The following is an 18,282-nucleotide window of genomic DNA, read 5'->3' as shown; positions in this document are numbered from 1 at the left end:
CTGAAAGCACCAGGAAATGCTATTAGGATTGTTTTGTCAAATCTCCAATATTACTTCATATAGTCACAGTAAAAGGTCATATTTTATGTATCAGTGAGTAATATGCAACATGAATTATTTAATGCAGACTTGAAGATTCTTCTTCTTCTGACAATAAAGGTTAGTTTAAGGTTTTTTTTATTTTTTATTTTGTTTTTGCAAAGACAGCTTAAAGTCTTTGATTGGTTTCTTTTGTGAAAATCCTGACCTCAAATTTCTTCTATGTTTATTGGGTCTGCTCTGCAGGAGCTAGTTTCTCCATCTGATTTCCTTGAAGAGAAAAAGTTTGAAGCCCACTTCTGATCCTCCTAATTAAATGAACACAGTGGGCTACACACAGTTAAACAACACTGCTCCACGCACGCACACACAACGATAACCAGTGTGGATCTCTATGGGGACCTACAGCACACAGAGTTCCTCCATCCAGCTCTGCTGTGGTCCTCTTATGCAGTGCAATCACGCACTAGGTTGACATGCAACACGCTGCAAATCATGAGCATAAATAAGCAAGGGAATGTTTTACCTGAAAGGAAGAGCATTAATTCAAAGGCATCGCACTGGTATTGAGAAGAAATGTTGCCTCATTAGTGTTACCCCACTGCCTTTACTGAGCAGCAGAAAGAGAGAGAGAGAGGCTATGTGCCACTCTTACCACACAGACATCCAGCCTCCAGAGATCTTAGTTTGCCTCAGTGACTAAAAAATACTGCCGAGCATTATGAATTCACTGGGGTGGCACTGGGTTGAACACAGATGCCTGAATACCAGAGTACTTGAGCATCACTTCTTATAGAAAACATAATGCAGTGAGTAAGTGCATTTCCAGCAGGAAATGTTGCTGGAATCACTGTAGGTGAACAGCAGGAACTGTTCCACTTTTCTGTTTCCAAACATAATGCTGCTCAAAGTGTGGAACAGCCGGATGAGATTTGGATGAAAAGGAGAAGAGGTGAGGAGACAAGGACAGACATTATTTGGAGGACGGTTGGCCTGCCTGCTCTCATCCCGCGTGATTGACAGATTGGTGCAACGGCTGCACTCGCACGAATGCCATCACATGCATTTCCCCAGAAATCTGTCTATCAGCACTGTCTAAGCAGAGCGACAGCCATGACATCTAATCACAGGCGAGCTGGCACCTCATAACTTCTACCTAATGTGCTGCAGATACAGAGGAGAGAAGGGGAGCACGGCAGACACGCCACTGCCACCACAAAGCTATTTATAGCCCCTTCTGAGGCCACCAGCAGGAAGTGGATCATGCTGAAGGGTTAGGGAAGGTGTCACCACACTATATCACAAGTCTCTCTGTTTAGATATAGGTCTCTGTCGACAAGATTAAACACTGAGATGGCCCGGTATCAGCATGATACATTTTTCTGGGTTACACTCCTGACAAAGTAACATAAAATGAGGGCAGATATACTACACATACAAGATGATAACGAGTCATTTACATAATGTTGCTACAACATTATAATTACCTGGCAATTAAAGCAGCTCAAATGCCTCATTATGGGCTGTCCTGAGGGCTGGTTGGACTGGGACACATACGGTGTGCTCATTCAAGCTCAAGCTTGTGTCTGGCTATCAACCTCTATTACTTGCGGTTTCTTTTTGTTCTTGCTTTCCGCCGAAGCAGAATTGCCCCAGAAGCCTCATTATATTGAAGTATCACATAATAAAGATAAAGTTTTGACTGACACTTGAAGTTTCAAAACCCAGCATGTACTGTAGCAGCACTTCTGGACAATGTTGAGAATTTGTTTTCCATCATGTGTGATTTGTCACTCACACTTTTTTGGTCCTGAGGGAATTGCTGACACATAGAAAATGCACAAAGGAGTATTACAAGGACATGTGTCATACCTTACACCCTTATTACGCTGGCAATGACAAGTGAGACAAGCAGTCACTTCAACATACTGTATGCTCGGCACTGAAGCTCACATTGCTCACAGCCAGAGTAGAGAAGCCCCAAAGTATGTGTGAAATGTCAATATAATGAAAGATGGTATGTGAAATATTAAAACGTAGGTATGGTGTGCAACAGAGGTGGGGGCGAGGTATGTGTGTGTGTGTTTCTGTGTGTGTGACAGAGGGGGGAGGGAGGGGAGTTGTTTATGAAAGCAGACAATGAATGATGGAAGCTCTCCCAAGGGTACAGGCCCTGAGCACTGCTGCAGGGACTTGGGAACACGCCAGTCTCCCATGCCCTGTGAGATGCCAGTTTGGGTGGGCACCGTTCCGAATGGGTGCTCTCTTCTCCAGGATAAACTGCGGGTCCGAAGGGAGCGTCTCCAGGCAGTGGCTGCTCCAGAGCGGGGGGCTGGCTGGAATCTCAATCAGGGTCTTGAGGGGGAGGAAAAAAAACAAAAGTCCACATATTCCCTCTGTTCCTCCATATTAATATAGCACTCAGGGAAAATGGATGAAGAGAGAAAAATAGCTCATCATGTCAGGATGGTACACACCTGTTGAAACAAGAATGGCTGTATTGTAAAAACTGTGAAGCCTTTTATGAAGCCTTTTGTATTTCTCTTAATTGGTGGAAAATTACACAAATAGCATATGGTGCATGAATTTAATGAATTTCAACATCCCTATTTAGAAATTATGAATGCATTTTTCCTGTTACCAATGGAATATGGCTCTCAGCTTGCATCCTGTCTGCTCACGACCTGTCTGTTTTCTTCTCCTCTGCTCTCGTCCTCGTCTGTGCTGCAACAGGAGCTGCTGAAATTGTGACAGGTACTCTTTCTTTTTTGCTACCTGCTGTTCATTTGGAAGTGCTCGTTTCTGACTGTGTCTGTCGATTGTCTGTCCATCGTAGTCTCTTCATCTGTGCATATTTGCATGAATGGTTGGTTATGTTGGTTATTTTCTTTTCAGGAAGGAGGAGATAGCCATGCACTCACCATGCTGATCCACCCTTTTTATTTTTAATTCTCAAATCAACAGTTTGCACATGTGATTGCAGATTTCAAATTCTGTGCAGACCACTCGTTTGGCATTTCGTTGTACATTTATTGCGCTAATTGAAGGTCATTCACCAAACCACTCAGAGACAGATGTAGCCTGTACATTGAAGTGGTTCTTCAAGCAGACAGCAATGATCTTTTCATTTTTTTTACATACACATGCACAAAGACTTGGAACAAGTGCAACCTGTAGTATAATTGTCTTTAACTGCTAAATTACATCTATTATATCTATGTAATTCCAAACATTTGTCTCCTTCAGAAACATGAATGTAAGACTGTCTCCTCCTTTCAAACAGGTGCACTAACCTTCAGGTCTAATATTTAACATTGGGTGAGCTCACTGTGAATTAACACAGGCCATGATGTAGTTTAAGGCAGTTTAGTTTAAGGTAGTTTAAAGTAAAGAAGGAAACATGTTTTTCTTTGGTTGAAGCACCTTGTTTTTCACTTATGTTGTAGTATCATCACAGAAACTGTTACACAGAGCTTTGAACAGAGTTTATCTCTGGTTTAAAAGCATAAAAAAACATGTTCAGTTTAGTGGGTATGAAAAATTTGAAACCTTCCCAAGCAAAGGGTCTAGAGGAAATGGCACGGCGCTAATTATACTCCGAGACAGAAGACTCGCTTGCGAACAGCATTTCATCATGAGGATTGGGGTTTAATGACTGAGTGAGATAAAGACACAGCAGCGAAAAAAGCAGCATCAGAGAAGGAGAAACTTTCATTGCTAATGACTGTCTATAAGTCCTGGTTGTTCCTTGAAAGGACACAACTGCCGCAGACTCCGGTGACTCAAGGCAGAGCAACCCTGGGCTGGCTGTGCTGCTTTTCGCTGCCCCTTTCATGTCTTTTGATGTGAAAACAAGAGAGAAAAGTTCAAAGAGAGAACCAACTTCGTTCAAAGGTGCCTGTCTCCCGACGTCTGATTGAGGAGCTGCTCTGCTAATATTTCCTGATTTCATCAACTTTTGTTAAAATTGGTTGGGGTTGGTGCTGTTTTGCATTTTGAGTATGGTTGATGAGCAGAGTCTCCATGCCAGACGCTAGATGCCAGATTGTACATCCCCTCAGAGAGCGCGCAGACTTTTGAAGGTCTGTATTTCCCTCTGACTGTTTCATTCAGTATGTTGTGATGCAGGAACAGGAGGGCAGCCATGTGTAGAGATACAGGCGCTTTACTCTTCCAGACAGCTGCTGGAATGAGTGTGAATTTATCAGCCAGTCATCTGTGCCATGCCTCTGCCCACTCCCCCTCCATCCCCACCCACCACCCAGAATTAATGACTGCCTCTCCTCATTTGCACCCAATCATGACCAGGATGCCGAGGCAATTGAAAATGTTTACTCCAATTGCAAAAACCCTCCATGTTCCACAAAGTGGCCTGTTTTCACTTTGATGGGATTGCTAATCACAGCGACGTTATTTATGTGTGTTTTGAATTGGAGATGAGCCTAGGCTAGGATATTGGAGGGGGACCAACCTTGCTTGGGGCTGCTAAACCTTATGGAGAATTTATCTATTGCATTCCCTTTCTCTCAGTCCAACAGATTGGGAGCAGAATAACCTTGCTTTGAGGCTGCTCTATGTTGGTGTTTTGGCTGCCAAATATATTACTTTTACAGTGATGAAATAAAATAGACATCAAAAACACTTCACATTGCTTTTGCCTTATCTTCCGCCGTGCTTAATACATGTGCAGAGGAGCTTCGGCGCACTTGATATTATTACAAATGTAAGCATTTCAGCTCTCTGCACGACAAATATTTTGATTTGAGTTGATCGTTTCCCACTTTATTCATTTCTTTGAATTTTAGATAGTAATGAATTGACTAATTGCTCAATTTATTCCATCCCAAACTAGTAACCCAACCATCTTATTTCCAGCCAGAAATAATCTTAAAAAGCTGAATTTATTCTTATTTTATAACTTTAAAGGCTCTCATTAATTCCTATTATGGGCTGTATGTACAGTAGCTCACAATATGTTTCAATATGTTTATGTCTGTTCTTCATTGCTCCCTATGAAGACCACAAGAACAAGAATTGATTTTGAAGTGAAGTTTCAGAAAAAACACAGACTTATGTCCTTAATGTCCCACTCTGCCCATCAAAAAGTGTATTTATTGATTTACTGGGTGGCCCAAACCAACAGCCTCATAATGAATCCCTGCTTGTTGAAGGTGATAATGTTCAGTATTGTTTTGTTTCAGAGAGGTGTTGATTCAGCTGAATGATTGTTAAGAAGCATGTATTTTTGCAGCGCTGTTGAACCGCACTGCATTAAACAGAGAGGTGTTTCTGTAATTTAGCCTGCTCGACACAGATATAAACGGGGCGGATAAAATGCCTGTCATTATAACACAACACAATTCAGCAGCACCTCCCCTAAAATGAGCATAAAGTTAAATCAGCACCTCTCTAAAATAGTTTCAACAAAACCAGACCTTAACACCTTCATGTAGGAGGATTGATTCCAGGGCTGTTGGATCAGACCGCATTACCTTTAGCTAGATGTACTAATTAAGTACTGAGTGTAATCGGTAAAATAAGTGGGAAGTAAGGGTGTGAAAGCCTGGTCAAATCTCTCTAATTATCACATTGTATCTTCTTTGTTTAATCAGCAACAAAAATGAAAAGTGAAAGGAACATATTGTGGTTTTATAAGGTGAGTCTATTAGACGGCATTATTTACCCAGCTGACTGTGTCCTTATATTCAATGGACACATATTTAATAGGATATCAATGTTGTCATCTAACTCTCTGCATGAAATGTCAAACTAGTGCTATAACCACAGTTTATTTTCCATAAATGAAACCACAGTCACATGGTTTGCAGAAAGTGAGAGAAATGTTGGCACTGGAAGTATTGGACATTGCACTGTCAGTACAGAAAAAAATGTCCAAAAAAGTTGGGAACCCCCTGTTTTGATCTATATACTTCATTTACACACTCATTTAGTTTTGTCCTATCTGCCCCTAGTGGCCGTTAGGCATTACCACATCTACAGTAAACACCTGAATCGCTATCGATTTCTGTTCTGCTGTTTAACTAGAGGTTCGTGTCTGTGTTCTTTGTCCCATTATTATCTTATGACATTTTGCTCATGCACATTAACAAGTGCATTGAAGGCCTATGTTGAGTGAAGTACATAAAGCTTTAATGGGCTGTGTACCTTCTGTTTTTACCGTTACCTTCCCTTTGTGCTAAACCTGAGCCCTGGCAACAGAGTGGAATGAAATGGGTAGTTCATTGCATCAGACAGGTCTGAGGAGTTTTTCTCCACAGGAGGTTAATTTCTTATTGCTTGTCACATTCACAGAGTTCATTTTGAATCATGTTAGTTTGGCTGTCTATTCCCATTATCACTATCTGAAAATGTAGGTGTTTTTTTCCCTCCACTTTGTAAATGTCAGAATGCAATAGAGGTGTCTGACAACTCGGGCATGCAAATGTGCTTTTGATGTTTTCTTGGGGCTCTGGCTGAGAACGTCATTCCTCCGCTGGTGTGAATCTAAGGCATTAAAACATATTCTCCATTCTCCTTACGCTTTTTGGCTCCTGCTAGATAAATATAGCACAAGGTGACTTTTGATTCTTTTGGTGTTCTCTGGGAAGACAGAGCGGGGCGGGGGGAGGAACAAAGCCAGCTCTTTGTGTTGGGGTTTGGTGTGAGGTGTAAGTTACGATGACAAGGTCCAGGGCTAGTGTACAGAGAGGGACTCAGATGCGTACAGCACTTTTATTCCTAGAGATACACAACAGAACCACTGAGCACACTGAGCACACATTGCTCACATGGAACCTCAGATGGAGGGCTCTGATAAAGCTTAACCATAAACAGCATCCAGCCCTGCTCCTCTGTCTCTCCTCTCTCTCTCTCTCTTCTGTGTTTAACTCCCCCAGTTTTCCTCCCTTCCTCCACCCCACCATGCTACTTCTTGCCACTTTCTTATACTCTGTCTTTGTCTTTTTTTTCTTCCTACCCTCTCCTCTCTCCCTACCTCCGTGGGCAGCAGAGCTTACAGCCCATCTGGCACTGGCTCACAGGGCCCACTCTGAGCAGGGGGAGATCAATAGTGACAAACACTGCACATAGCTCTTATATTAAAAGGATTAGATATGGCTGCAAACAGACAATCTACATGTCCTATTCACGTATGTTTATACTGCAAGCCACCTGTAGTGAGAAGTCTAAATATTTGATAGGCTGTAAATATCCAGACATGAATGCTTATCTCCCGTTTGAAATGTAATTTTCCCATCTGTATTTCATTTATTTATTTAGTTATTTTTTGTCTGTTTTGTGAAGTTGAAGGTCAGAACCTGGCAACTGACAATGTGTCGGTGATCGAGGGGGAAACAGCCACTATCAGCTGCAGAGTGAAGAACAACGACGACTCTGTCATCCAGCTGCTCAACCCCAACAGACAGACCATTTACTTCAAAGATGTTAGACGTAAGTGCTGGCGCCCCCGATGCAATGTTAGCAAAATCTGAAATTTTAAACATGGTGTTTTAGGGATTGAAAACCGCCACAAAACAATCGCACAAAGGTCTTAGTGGTTCTTATCTACGTTTATAAATAAATTTAAATTTAGATTTTTTTTTAGAATTATAGTCATTTATGGTCTCATTTTATTAATATATATTCTTCTTCTCATATATATATATATATATATGTAAATTACTAATCCGAAGGTGATATAATGCCGAGTGCGCTTGAAAGCTGTGGGGTGACAAGGTGGGTGCACAGAGTGTGTGCACAACACGGTGCTGAAAATAACATGTTACATATGCGTACATATGACGCCCACCTGCTAGGCTGTGGGGCTTACTTGCCTCAACTTTGAATAATATTTATGATATAAATGTCAGGGCAATAATTTCAAATCATTTTAAGTTACTATACACAACACACAACAATGTCCATCTGACATGCCCACATCACCACTTAACTGTGGGACCTGATGCACTGGCAGTCAGCAATTCATTTCTCAGCAGGTCTAACATATACACAGTATTACTTAACAATTCATAGTAAAGAGTAACACACATATAGCTTTCTAAAATATTAATAGCTTTAATGTCTGGTTATCTAAAACACCCCACACCACAGCCATGTCCTCCCTGTTATAGGTTTTACTGCATGTGTCTGTGCACTTGTCTGTCCTTTGGCCAGAGGTCTAAGTACCCACTGAGCTTTTTACTTCATCACTTGTGTCTAAAGTAATAAAGAATGTAAAGAAATTGTGTGTGTGTGTGTGTGTGTGTGTGTGTGTGTGTGTGTGCGTGTGTGTGTGTGTGTGTGTGTGTGTGTGTGTGTATACTGTATATGCACAAATTAAGCCTTATGTGAGTCTTCGTGTCAGCTGTGTTAAATTTCACAGCAGCCTTTACTAATCAAATCTCCCTGGTTTTGATGTTGACAGTAAAGGTATCAGATATCAGTACATAAAATCAGCAGCATCTTTGGGTGAGATTTCTGCGCAAACTTGATTCCATCTGTCCTTGACTTTTTGGCTATTTTGCACCAGTCATTAAGCTGAGAACGCAGCAAGATTAATATGAGATAATTCACAGTGCTATCATAATGGGAATAGTTTTGTGTCCTTGTCACTTGCTGCATTAGATTTTACGATAATCTCCTAGATTAGGATATTGAACATTATGATTATGCATGAGCATATGGGCTACTTCTACTTTGAACCGAGTTTTTTTTCTCTGCCTTTTTACTTGTTTGTATCTGGGATCTAAGCCAAGATTCAAGGTGAACAAGAAACACCCTTCATTTCAGTCTATACGGCATCCCAGCTGTTATTTCACAAGTCTAGGTAGCGAGGCGTGTGTTCCATTTTCTCACTTGCGAAGAGCATCAGGGGAGTTGAGTGCACATTTTTGTCATATTTGTACAAAATACCCAAAGCTGCTGAGAATATGGCACAGAAGAATGAATTGATAAAGAGCACAGGTCATGTTGTGCTCATCTTAAAAACATTCATTCTGACATGAAGGAGCAGATAGAGATTTGCTGTATTTGAGTTTAGACAAGCAACAAAGAATAATTAGCCACTTCACCCCAGTAGCAATCAATATTAGCTCTGTACTGTTGAGGAAATCTTTCCACAAGGTTACGACAACCTTTGCTCTTCATTCTTTATTGAGCTGCTCCGCATGCCATTTTCTCTGCCTGAGTCGATCCACTGTCATCGTCAATTACAAAATACAAGTTTTGTTTACCTGCAACGAGATTTAAATACATGTCAGGTTTCTGACAAGTGGCTACAGTGTCATTGGGCTGCTGCTGCTCCTGTTTGTCTTGCTCATATTGGGGTCTAGTGAACCCCATGGCAGTGCTATTCTAGGCTCTGTTCCTAAAGGACTGCTGGTTCTATGGAGACCACCCCCAGCCAGTGGCATTGTTAACTGTCAACGGGGACGCTCGACACAGTAGCAGATCTTTGTATACAAGGAAGTAAACAGCAGTGACATAGAGACACACCGGGAGCTACAAGCACAGCAGCTACTAGTGAAGTGGCAGCCACAGAAACAGATATGCACACAAATACCAAAATGATAACAGCTTTACAGTACCAGTGAAGGCCAAATAAACAAATTTCTATTGGAGCAAATAAAGATGAATTATGTCATAGGTATAGAGGCTGAGCGAGTCGTGTTGGGATGAGCCATTTATTCTGCTAGATGTATGCAAAATGACATGTAATTTGGCAGAGTTGTCATCTGAAATGGGGAAAAAGTGCATTTATCAGTGAAGGTGGACCTCTGTGGATGCTGATGCAATATTATTTATTCACTGCGTCTTTCCTCAGGAGTGCTCCGACTTTGCATTAGAAAGGTTTAATGTTTAAAGTGACATTCTGCCAAAAGATTTTCCTTTTAGCAACAAATACTCACTCCCTGTAGGTAAAAGAATCTTTTTTTATTTCCCTATAGCAGTAATAGTAATGATAAATAAGCATGCTATAGTTTATTGTAAATTTAAGTGTCTTTATCTTTATGTCAGGCCTCTGATAGACTGACCACCTGTCCAGGATGTACCCCACCTCTCACCCAATGTGAGCTGGGATTGGCTCTGGCTGCCCCACAAGCCTATGCAGGATGCTTAGGCTAAGCCAGGGCTAAATGCTTTAGCAAATGCAGGAGTCTCCCATGTAAAGTAACTACAACTGACAAAAGTGTGTTCATGCAAAAGCTAAGTGTAAAAATAGATTTTAAGGCCCTTTAAAAAGCGCATGTTAACAAGTTCCTTCATGAATAAAGTATAAAACTACTTCATGAAGAAGGCCAGCTGTGTAGCTTAAATTCATCTCAGTCTTGTTGTTAACAATTGCTTCCATTAGTAACAACTTTAAACAATGACGTTTATGTGTAACCATGTGCCCAGTAGAAGTGTTTTTTTGTTACATGCCGTGAATTTCTCTTTTCGTCCCAAAGGTGATGAATACAGTACATACACAAAGAAAAACATCTGTCATCTGTGGCAGAGCTCAAAAAAGCCTGACCGCTCATTTTCCAAACATTACCGCTTTGTTTCACACCTTTGACATACACACAGTCACATGAACATATAGATAGTTATGTGACATATTGTTAATATCAGAATATTGATTCTAGCTTAAGAAAATATTGTTTCTTTAGAATGAGCTGAACTAATATGTAAACTGATTGGCGACTTGACTAAAAGCATATTGATCATTGTTTTTTCACTATTTTCTGATATTTTAGAGCCTTAGAAAAATAATCACAAAAATAATCAGCCGATCAATAAAAACAATAATGAAAACAACTGCCAACCTACTATGCACACGTATTTTTTTCTGAAAACATGCCAACACATTGACTAATAAATACTAGATACTGTGCACCTCCATGTTATTATGTAAGTATCCAGCCAGTTATGAAAATGATCCATTAAAGTATCATCAGTGTCTCAGAAATGAAGCGTTTCCCTTCCTGGAAGGTGCATGGAATCTCAAAGTGCATCAGTGTCATTGTTTCCCTTTGAGGAAAGAGCTCTCAAATTATATTGGGGAATGAGGTTTCATGATGACACTGCGCTGAGACCTTGGGGTAGCGATCATGATGCTAAGAGGAAAAGCCTGTTGGGAATAACAAACTCCCTGAGCTTTAAACAGGGGCTGAATAGAGCTCATTAGCTCGACAGTTGCAGAAAGGACTTGATAAAGAAGGCAGGTCAGAACATCAAAAGGGCTCCAATCAAATCAACCAAAGCTGTTTATTCATGTAAAGGAGTGCTTGGGGCTGACCCATATGAAAAGCAGAGTAAAAACTCTGAGAGTGCTGGCTAACCTAGTTCGATGACTTTAAAAGAAAATTTGGCCAATCTATACAGGCATTAGTATACAGATTCTCGGTTCCGTCTGATTTAGAGTTTCAAGCATCCAACCCCCTCTACCTCACTGCTGTGATTTAATTCATTATGTATGTTTCAATGCCTCTTCTTTTTCTGAAATATGTGAGTTTGATGCATTCATCCATGACCAGCAGTAGCTCGTTTTAAGAGTTCCTAGCTTGTTAGAAGTCCTCATGAGCACTCTTCACACTTTCCTTACTTTGCGAGGGCTCTGTGGACTGTAAAGCTACTTTATAAATCAACTTGTATGAAACATTTTGAAACTCACTTTTCTTTTACTCAATTAAGGAGAAAGCCCACAAAAGGGCAGCACTCTCCCCGCCTCACACTCCCCTCCTGTCTGGCTCATTTTCTCCAACCGTCTGCTTCATCCTCCTCCATCCCCCCTGTCATTCTCACCCTATCTCCCCGTCCCCTTTTCCCCCCTTTTCTGCTTCCTTCTCACTCCATGTCTCACGTTTGTGTCCCTGTACTCTGTATCCTCACTGTCTCTGTCTCACATGTATCCCCAACAGCTCTGAAGGACAGCCGGTTCCAGCTGGTGAATTTCTCTGACAACGAACTGCGGGTGTCTCTGTCCAATGTGTCACTCTCCGATGAGGGACGCTATGTGTGCCAGCTCTACACAGATCCTCCTCAGGAAGCCTACGCAGACATCACCGTGCTGGGTACGTGTGAATCTCAGATACATGTCACACCCCCCCCCACCACCACACACAATTTGATTATATTTCACTATATTATAGATAGTGAATATAAAATAATAGTAATCTTTGATCCTGTTATCTTTAGCATCTGAAACAAAATGTCAGCCAATTAGGCTCTCGCTGTGCTCAACAGCATAACGAAAAGGAGCAGATGCTGAAACTGATGGCTCAGACCGCGTTGATTTTGGCAGCTGTGTTGACTCTGTGAATCCCGGTGAATGTTGACTTGGCTGCTCCAAACGATTCCCTATTGAGAGTCAGCTGTGCCACACTTTGATGCTTTGGAGTGAAATTACTCTAGTTAAGCTTTATTATACATGCAGACATCCTGGGGGATTGAAAGGAATTAAAAGCACTTTAAAGTAATTACTCTGGTTGTACAATTGAAACCTAGCTGCAGTATTTCTGAACCAAGGGTTGCATTGAAGAGTCCTTGAAATGAACACCCTGCTGACTTTTTGCTTTCAAGTAACTGGAGTTCAGCAAGTTTGCTGTGATGACTAATGCAAGAGATGAGGGACAACTGTGCCTTATCCTATTTTGTGTAGATTTTACACCCATGTAATCACAGCTTGTAATTATACATGTTTATGTAACTTTGATATTTTGAGTAACATTTTATAATAAGGATAGGCAACACACGCTTACATAATGCATAACTAATACAAGACCCCGTGATTATTTAACACACGAATGAATGAATATATCATGAAATCCTTTTACTCACCTAATATAAATGATTAAGTTATTTTGACTTTATGTGACTTGTCCACCACTTTAGACTGAATATTTCAACATCTGCCTGAATTCATGATCCCCCACAGGAAAAATCCTACTGATTATAATCATTATAATCATCAATTCAATTCAATTTCAATTTAAGGTTATTTTATTTTTATAGTGCCAAATCATAATGCAATCATCCCAAACCACTTTACAAAAAAACACAAAAAACAAAAACGGAAATCCAACAAATCCCCTATGGGCAAGCAGTTGGCGGCAGTGGAGAGGAAAACTCCCTTTAATGGAAGAAACCTGCAGCAGAACCGGGCTCAGTTTGGGGCGGCCATCTGCCTCGACCGGTTGGGGTGAGTGGATAGAGGAGAAAGAAAAGAACAGCAACAATAAACACCAAATAGACACTGCAGGTTGGTGGGGCCAGTAACTGCACATCAGCAATATACAGCTCCAGGACCAGGGACACCTGCAGAAGGGAGAGAGAGGGAGAGAGAGAGAGAGCGAGAGAGCACAAATATGGGAGAGAGAAGGGACAAAGTCAGTGACATTCATCTCGTTACTACACTTCATCCAGTCCATGCACTGTAGACAGTAGAAGTTGTAAAAATGCCCTATATACTGTAGCTACATATGATTTGAGGCATGTTCAAGCTAAAACTGGATTCATGCTAAAACTACCTGTCAGTAGAACGGCTATAAACAGTGTTGGTAGTATTGCATGACACCAGCAATGCTATTACTGTAATATATTACTTTTTTTTGGTGTAATACAATATTATAGTGCATTACTAATGCAATTATGGTAATATTGTGCCCATTACAATCTCAGTAACACAACTTACAACAATGCATTTTAACCCAAAAATGAATGTTTTTTTTTACCAACACAGCAAGACATTCTATGCACCAGAAAAAAAATCTGCCGGTAAAATAGTTTGTCTATTTCCTGTTTGTATCTGTTCGAGATAGACATAACTCCCATTATTTTCAGTTTGTCAGAGAAAAAGACATGATAGTCAAGTACAATCTATGTGCAACACTGAAGGAACACAACTTCTGCTGCCAAGAAGGAATCCAGTTACATAGAAAATTACACTTCAGACCCATCTGTTTGATCAATCTCTCTGAAAGCAAAACAGTAGTTATTCCCCTTTTTTAATGAAACTGGCATATAAAACATATGATATCCAAACATCTACATATATCTGCTATAAACATCTACATGTTGCTGCATGAGCCAGTGTTCCTTGTTGTACATCTCATTTACAAGCTTCAACAACATGCACAGACTGTTGAGCGTAAATAACACATGCAAAGCACCATAATTTCTTCATCAGTATTTCACAAACAGTCACATTTTCTTACAAGCTATGTGCCCCATCTAGTAAAGTGATGTTGTGATACTAATTTGCAAATGATTACTCAATGTACAGGACAGTAAGTATGAACAGATGTTCTGCTCTCAGAGTGACTGATCAAAAGCATGCACCTGAAATGTCCTTTCCTGTGTAACTGGTATCCAGTCAATTTGGTAGCAGCATCTAAATGAGTGTACAATGTAACTTTGAGTTAACGTGCATTAGTTTAATAAGCTTTAACTAATGACATAAATTGATTTGATCTCTTTTTTTTTGACCGAAATGTATTCATGCGTTGCTGAAGTACTGCATGTGTCTTATACCCTTATTTTTATATAAATGTTCCCACACTAGTGTTTTTTCTGAACATTCCTGTCGCCATGTGTCAGTCCCGCCAGGCAGCCCTATCATCGAGAGCCGCGAGGACGTGATCAACGAGGGAAATGAGACAGAGCTCACCTGCACAGCCATTGGCAGCAAACCAGCTGCTGCCATCAGATGGATGAAAGGGGAGGAAGAACTGACAGGTCCGTAGAATAAAAGCCTTTCCAGGTTTGCTTCACATGCTCCAGACCTGTCCATTTTCCCACAAGTCCTGGTCACTGGAGACACTTCCACTGAGAACAAAATGCAGCTCTCCTCTAAAACATTAATGTGTATTGTACTGATTATGTTGATTGACATGTATAGGAGGCTATCATGTCTGCCATATACAGTGGAGGGGAGCAGTACATTCTTTCATTTATTAGTGTTTTTTTTTTTAGCCATGTGTAAAATCCGCTGTCCATAAGCCTGGGCTACTTGCTCAGCTACACTATAATGATAAAACTACATATATACAGCTTCAGTCCAGACTCATGTTATGGTTCTCATGAATTTTACAAACCATTTGCCCTCAGGCCACTCTCACTCTCTTGCTAACTGTAATTTCTGAGATTCTTGTTTAGATTAAATTTGCTTAAATATTTGTTGCGAAGTTTAGTTACACCTCTACTCCTGATAGAACATATTTTCTAAACTAGACCAACCTAAAGATTGTGAATTTACTTTTAAACTCTCTAAACATGGTAAACATGGTTAAGATCTCATATTTGCACATTTCATCTTCATTTCACTGCCTTCGGCCAGTCGCAAGCTGTTGCAGAGAAGGGTATATGATCTGGGGTGAAAAATCCTTATTACCTCTCAGTTATGATTAGGGGTCATCAATTATTCATTATGCACTTATTGTACAGCAAGGGGGTATATTCATTTTAGTCATATCATATTTACACAGAGTGGATATCTCTGGGCTTGTTGTCAAATTATATATGTATTAGAATGGAGAGGATTCATTTGGCTTGTTGAGAGATGAAATATTTAGAGCGAATCTGAAGCTAAATGCCATCTGTGCCTTCAGTGTTCCCTACAGGAGTCGAAGTCAATTTCTGTTTATGAGTTGTCAAGTGTTGTGTAGGGGAGGGAGAGACAACAGGATGGTTAGATCAGTGAATGCCACTGACATGCTGTGTGGGGTTAGTCCGTAGTGGCAGTGGATACATAAAGAGAGCCAGAGAGTCACGTCCTTCTGTACCCCAGGAAAACACAAATCACTACTCATTATGGACGTGCTAAACAATTCATTAGCTCCTGCATATATTGAGATTAAAAGACACATAGCACACTGGTTTTAGAGAATCTCTGTGATCGCGTTTGTCTTACGTCTGTGTGCCGGCAAGACTGCTGTAATGGCAAGAATGAAATCTGCTGGCTAATTTAAACACATTTTCAAATTGGCTGAAGTGGGTTTGCGACCATTTAACATGCTGCCAGGTACAGGACTGATGGGCTCTGGACTGAGACAGACTCAACACAGAAGGTGGCAAAATGCTTGTTAGCATAAATGACAGCTGCAATATCATTAAGATGTAGTGGGGCCCAGTGTTTGGCTGCTACTGCTGCTAAAATAAAGGATAGTTGTTCTCTGCAGCTCCATTTCAATTATACACTGTTGTATGTGAGTGTGTGAGACAACATGCAGGGGTTTTGTCTTTTTTAATTTAATATTCTATTTTGATTTAGTTGAAAAAAGAATAAAATTTCAGAAAATAAAAAAAATGCACTCAACTATGAAAGCTGCAATATTAATTCACAACTAAACTCACAACTAAATTCATTTGTCTGGTGACATAAATATCAGACAATACTGATGTAGTGTGTGAAGTTTAGCATTTATTTTATCTTAATTTTAGCCCACTTTTATGATGGATGGTAATACCACTTCTACATTACCGTTGGAGCAGTGTTCAGACAGCCTGATCAGTGACCGCTGTGCAATGTGTTGTCAGACAGAAGGCTCAGGTTAGAAACTGACTGAAAGAAAATGTCACCCTGAGAAGAGGCTATGCTTGATTGCACTGGGATTGATCAGTGGTTGATGCTCACAAGAGCATTTGATTTGACATCTCTGCTGCAACACTCAAATCTCCTCTGCATTCAGATTCCAATCCTTTCACGACCCGATCCACAGTTGTTTTTCTCATCTGGGTTTGGATGACACTGTTAATTGACAAGCGGCGGCTGGCCTGTACAATGACAATGACTCCGACTGTATGAGTCTGATCTTCAAAACATGACTCTGGACTTTCAGAAGTTTTCTAACTCTTCTTTTGCAGTTATTTTGTACATCACATCCAAAATAATTTCTATTCAAATTCAAATTTAGGACTCTTTTGAGCATGACAGCACAAGTGCCAGCAGTGCTTTTATTCCTGACCTAGAAGTTTTTCTGGTGCCTTTGGTGTTTTTCATGGTATGGAGGTCAAATGAGAGGCACAACATCATGGGACTTTCATGTAGACAAGGGAGTACAAGGCCAGATGTTCCTTTTTTGGCAAAAGCTCTGGTTGACATTGCATAGAAACAGCTTTCTTTTTTTTTGCACAAAAGCAGCAGTGAAGGTGCAACACTTATTACTCTCTTTCAACATAAAAACTCTGCGCTTTCTTGAATGGTATACTGATCCTATAGGTTTATGCTTTGACCACCCATTTTAATTAATTCAGCTTAATTGAAGCAAACAGATGTCAACACTACAAAACCAGTGAGCCTGGGCCACTGTTGCCATTGAGAAGAGCCCAGTCAGAGGTGCAAATCAGAGGATTGGCATTGCATTCCAAAGCTAGGGAGTAGGTGGTGATTCCCAAGCACAGAAGGAAGCGGTACTACGTATTGTTATAAACAAAGAGAGTCAGGATAATGACCAAAAACTACCTCCAGGCTGTGTAAGAAAAGAAGAAGCCGTCAGCTTCAAATGAACAGGAACAGCAGCACAGTCTCCAGACTCTCCAGGCGAAGAGTGAAAGCAAAACAAAGCAAAAAAAACCTACAAGTGCAGCTTATTTGTGGAAACATCTGCAACAGTGTTATCTATCCCAGGTTGAGAAAGATGCCACAAGTGAGCTAGTCAAACATTAAATTTAACTAAACCAAGAGTTTCTGTTATTTAGTTTAGTTTTTTTTTTAATTATGTTTGTGTACTAATATTGTTATATATCAACTCATTGCAAATACTCTACCAGTCACACTTGTGTCCAAGTGTGGACAAGGAAAATGTGTCCAATCTTTTGACTGGTACTGTGTGTATTTTGCTGTAATATTTCTCTACTTCTACTCTGAAATTACACCATGACACAAGTAAACATTTGTAGATTAATTCTGAGATAAAGATTTCATCCTAACATGTTTGCTTTATGCCACCCTCAAGCTCCTGGATTTTCCACAGTTGAAGAAGCTGAGCTAGACCCCTTTTCATGAGCAATTTTACCAATGCAGCTCTGTAACTTGTATATAACCAGTTACTGCCACTGGTTGAGAAGATAATAGCCAATCACCACACCCCTGCAATTAGTATTTCACTGTACCCAACTTTTGGAAACACCTCTAGTGACCATAGAAATGCCACCTCGTCTTCGTGCCTGCATGCTGACAGTAAAACTCTTAATATAACATGTCTGTTGTTACTTAGCAAAGAAAGAGTATTACCAATGAGCACCGCACTCCACTTTAACTAAAGA

The 18,282-nt window shown here is 40.5% G+C and overlaps 1 protein-coding gene across 3 annotated transcripts in view; it reads left to right on the top strand.

Annotated features, from left to right (window-relative positions):
• Positions 1 to 18,282, top strand: part of cadm1b (cell adhesion molecule 1b) — a 134,262-nt gene that overhangs the window by 88,652 nt on the left and 27,328 nt on the right. For 2 of the 3 annotated variants that reach the window (XM_026319478.1, XM_026319461.1), the window contains exons 2-5: positions 2,773 to 2,793; positions 7,342 to 7,488; positions 11,940 to 12,092; positions 14,617 to 14,754. In XM_026319478.1, coding sequence (XP_026175263.1) covers positions 2,773 to 2,793; positions 7,342 to 7,488; positions 11,940 to 12,092; positions 14,617 to 14,754 — 459 coding nt within the window. The remainder of the gene's footprint in view (positions 1 to 2,772; positions 2,794 to 7,341; positions 7,489 to 11,939; positions 12,093 to 14,616; positions 14,755 to 18,282) is intronic. The other variant, XM_026319469.1, reaches the window with a different exon arrangement.

The sequence above is a fragment of the Mastacembelus armatus genome, chromosome 13, assembly GCF_900324485.2.
Source record: "Mastacembelus armatus chromosome 13, fMasArm1.2, whole genome shotgun sequence".
Classification (NCBI taxonomy): Eukaryota; Metazoa; Chordata; class Actinopteri; order Synbranchiformes; family Mastacembelidae; genus Mastacembelus; species Mastacembelus armatus.
The sequence above is the reverse complement of the archived record's forward strand: the minus strand, read 5'-3'. Positions and strand labels throughout refer to the sequence as shown.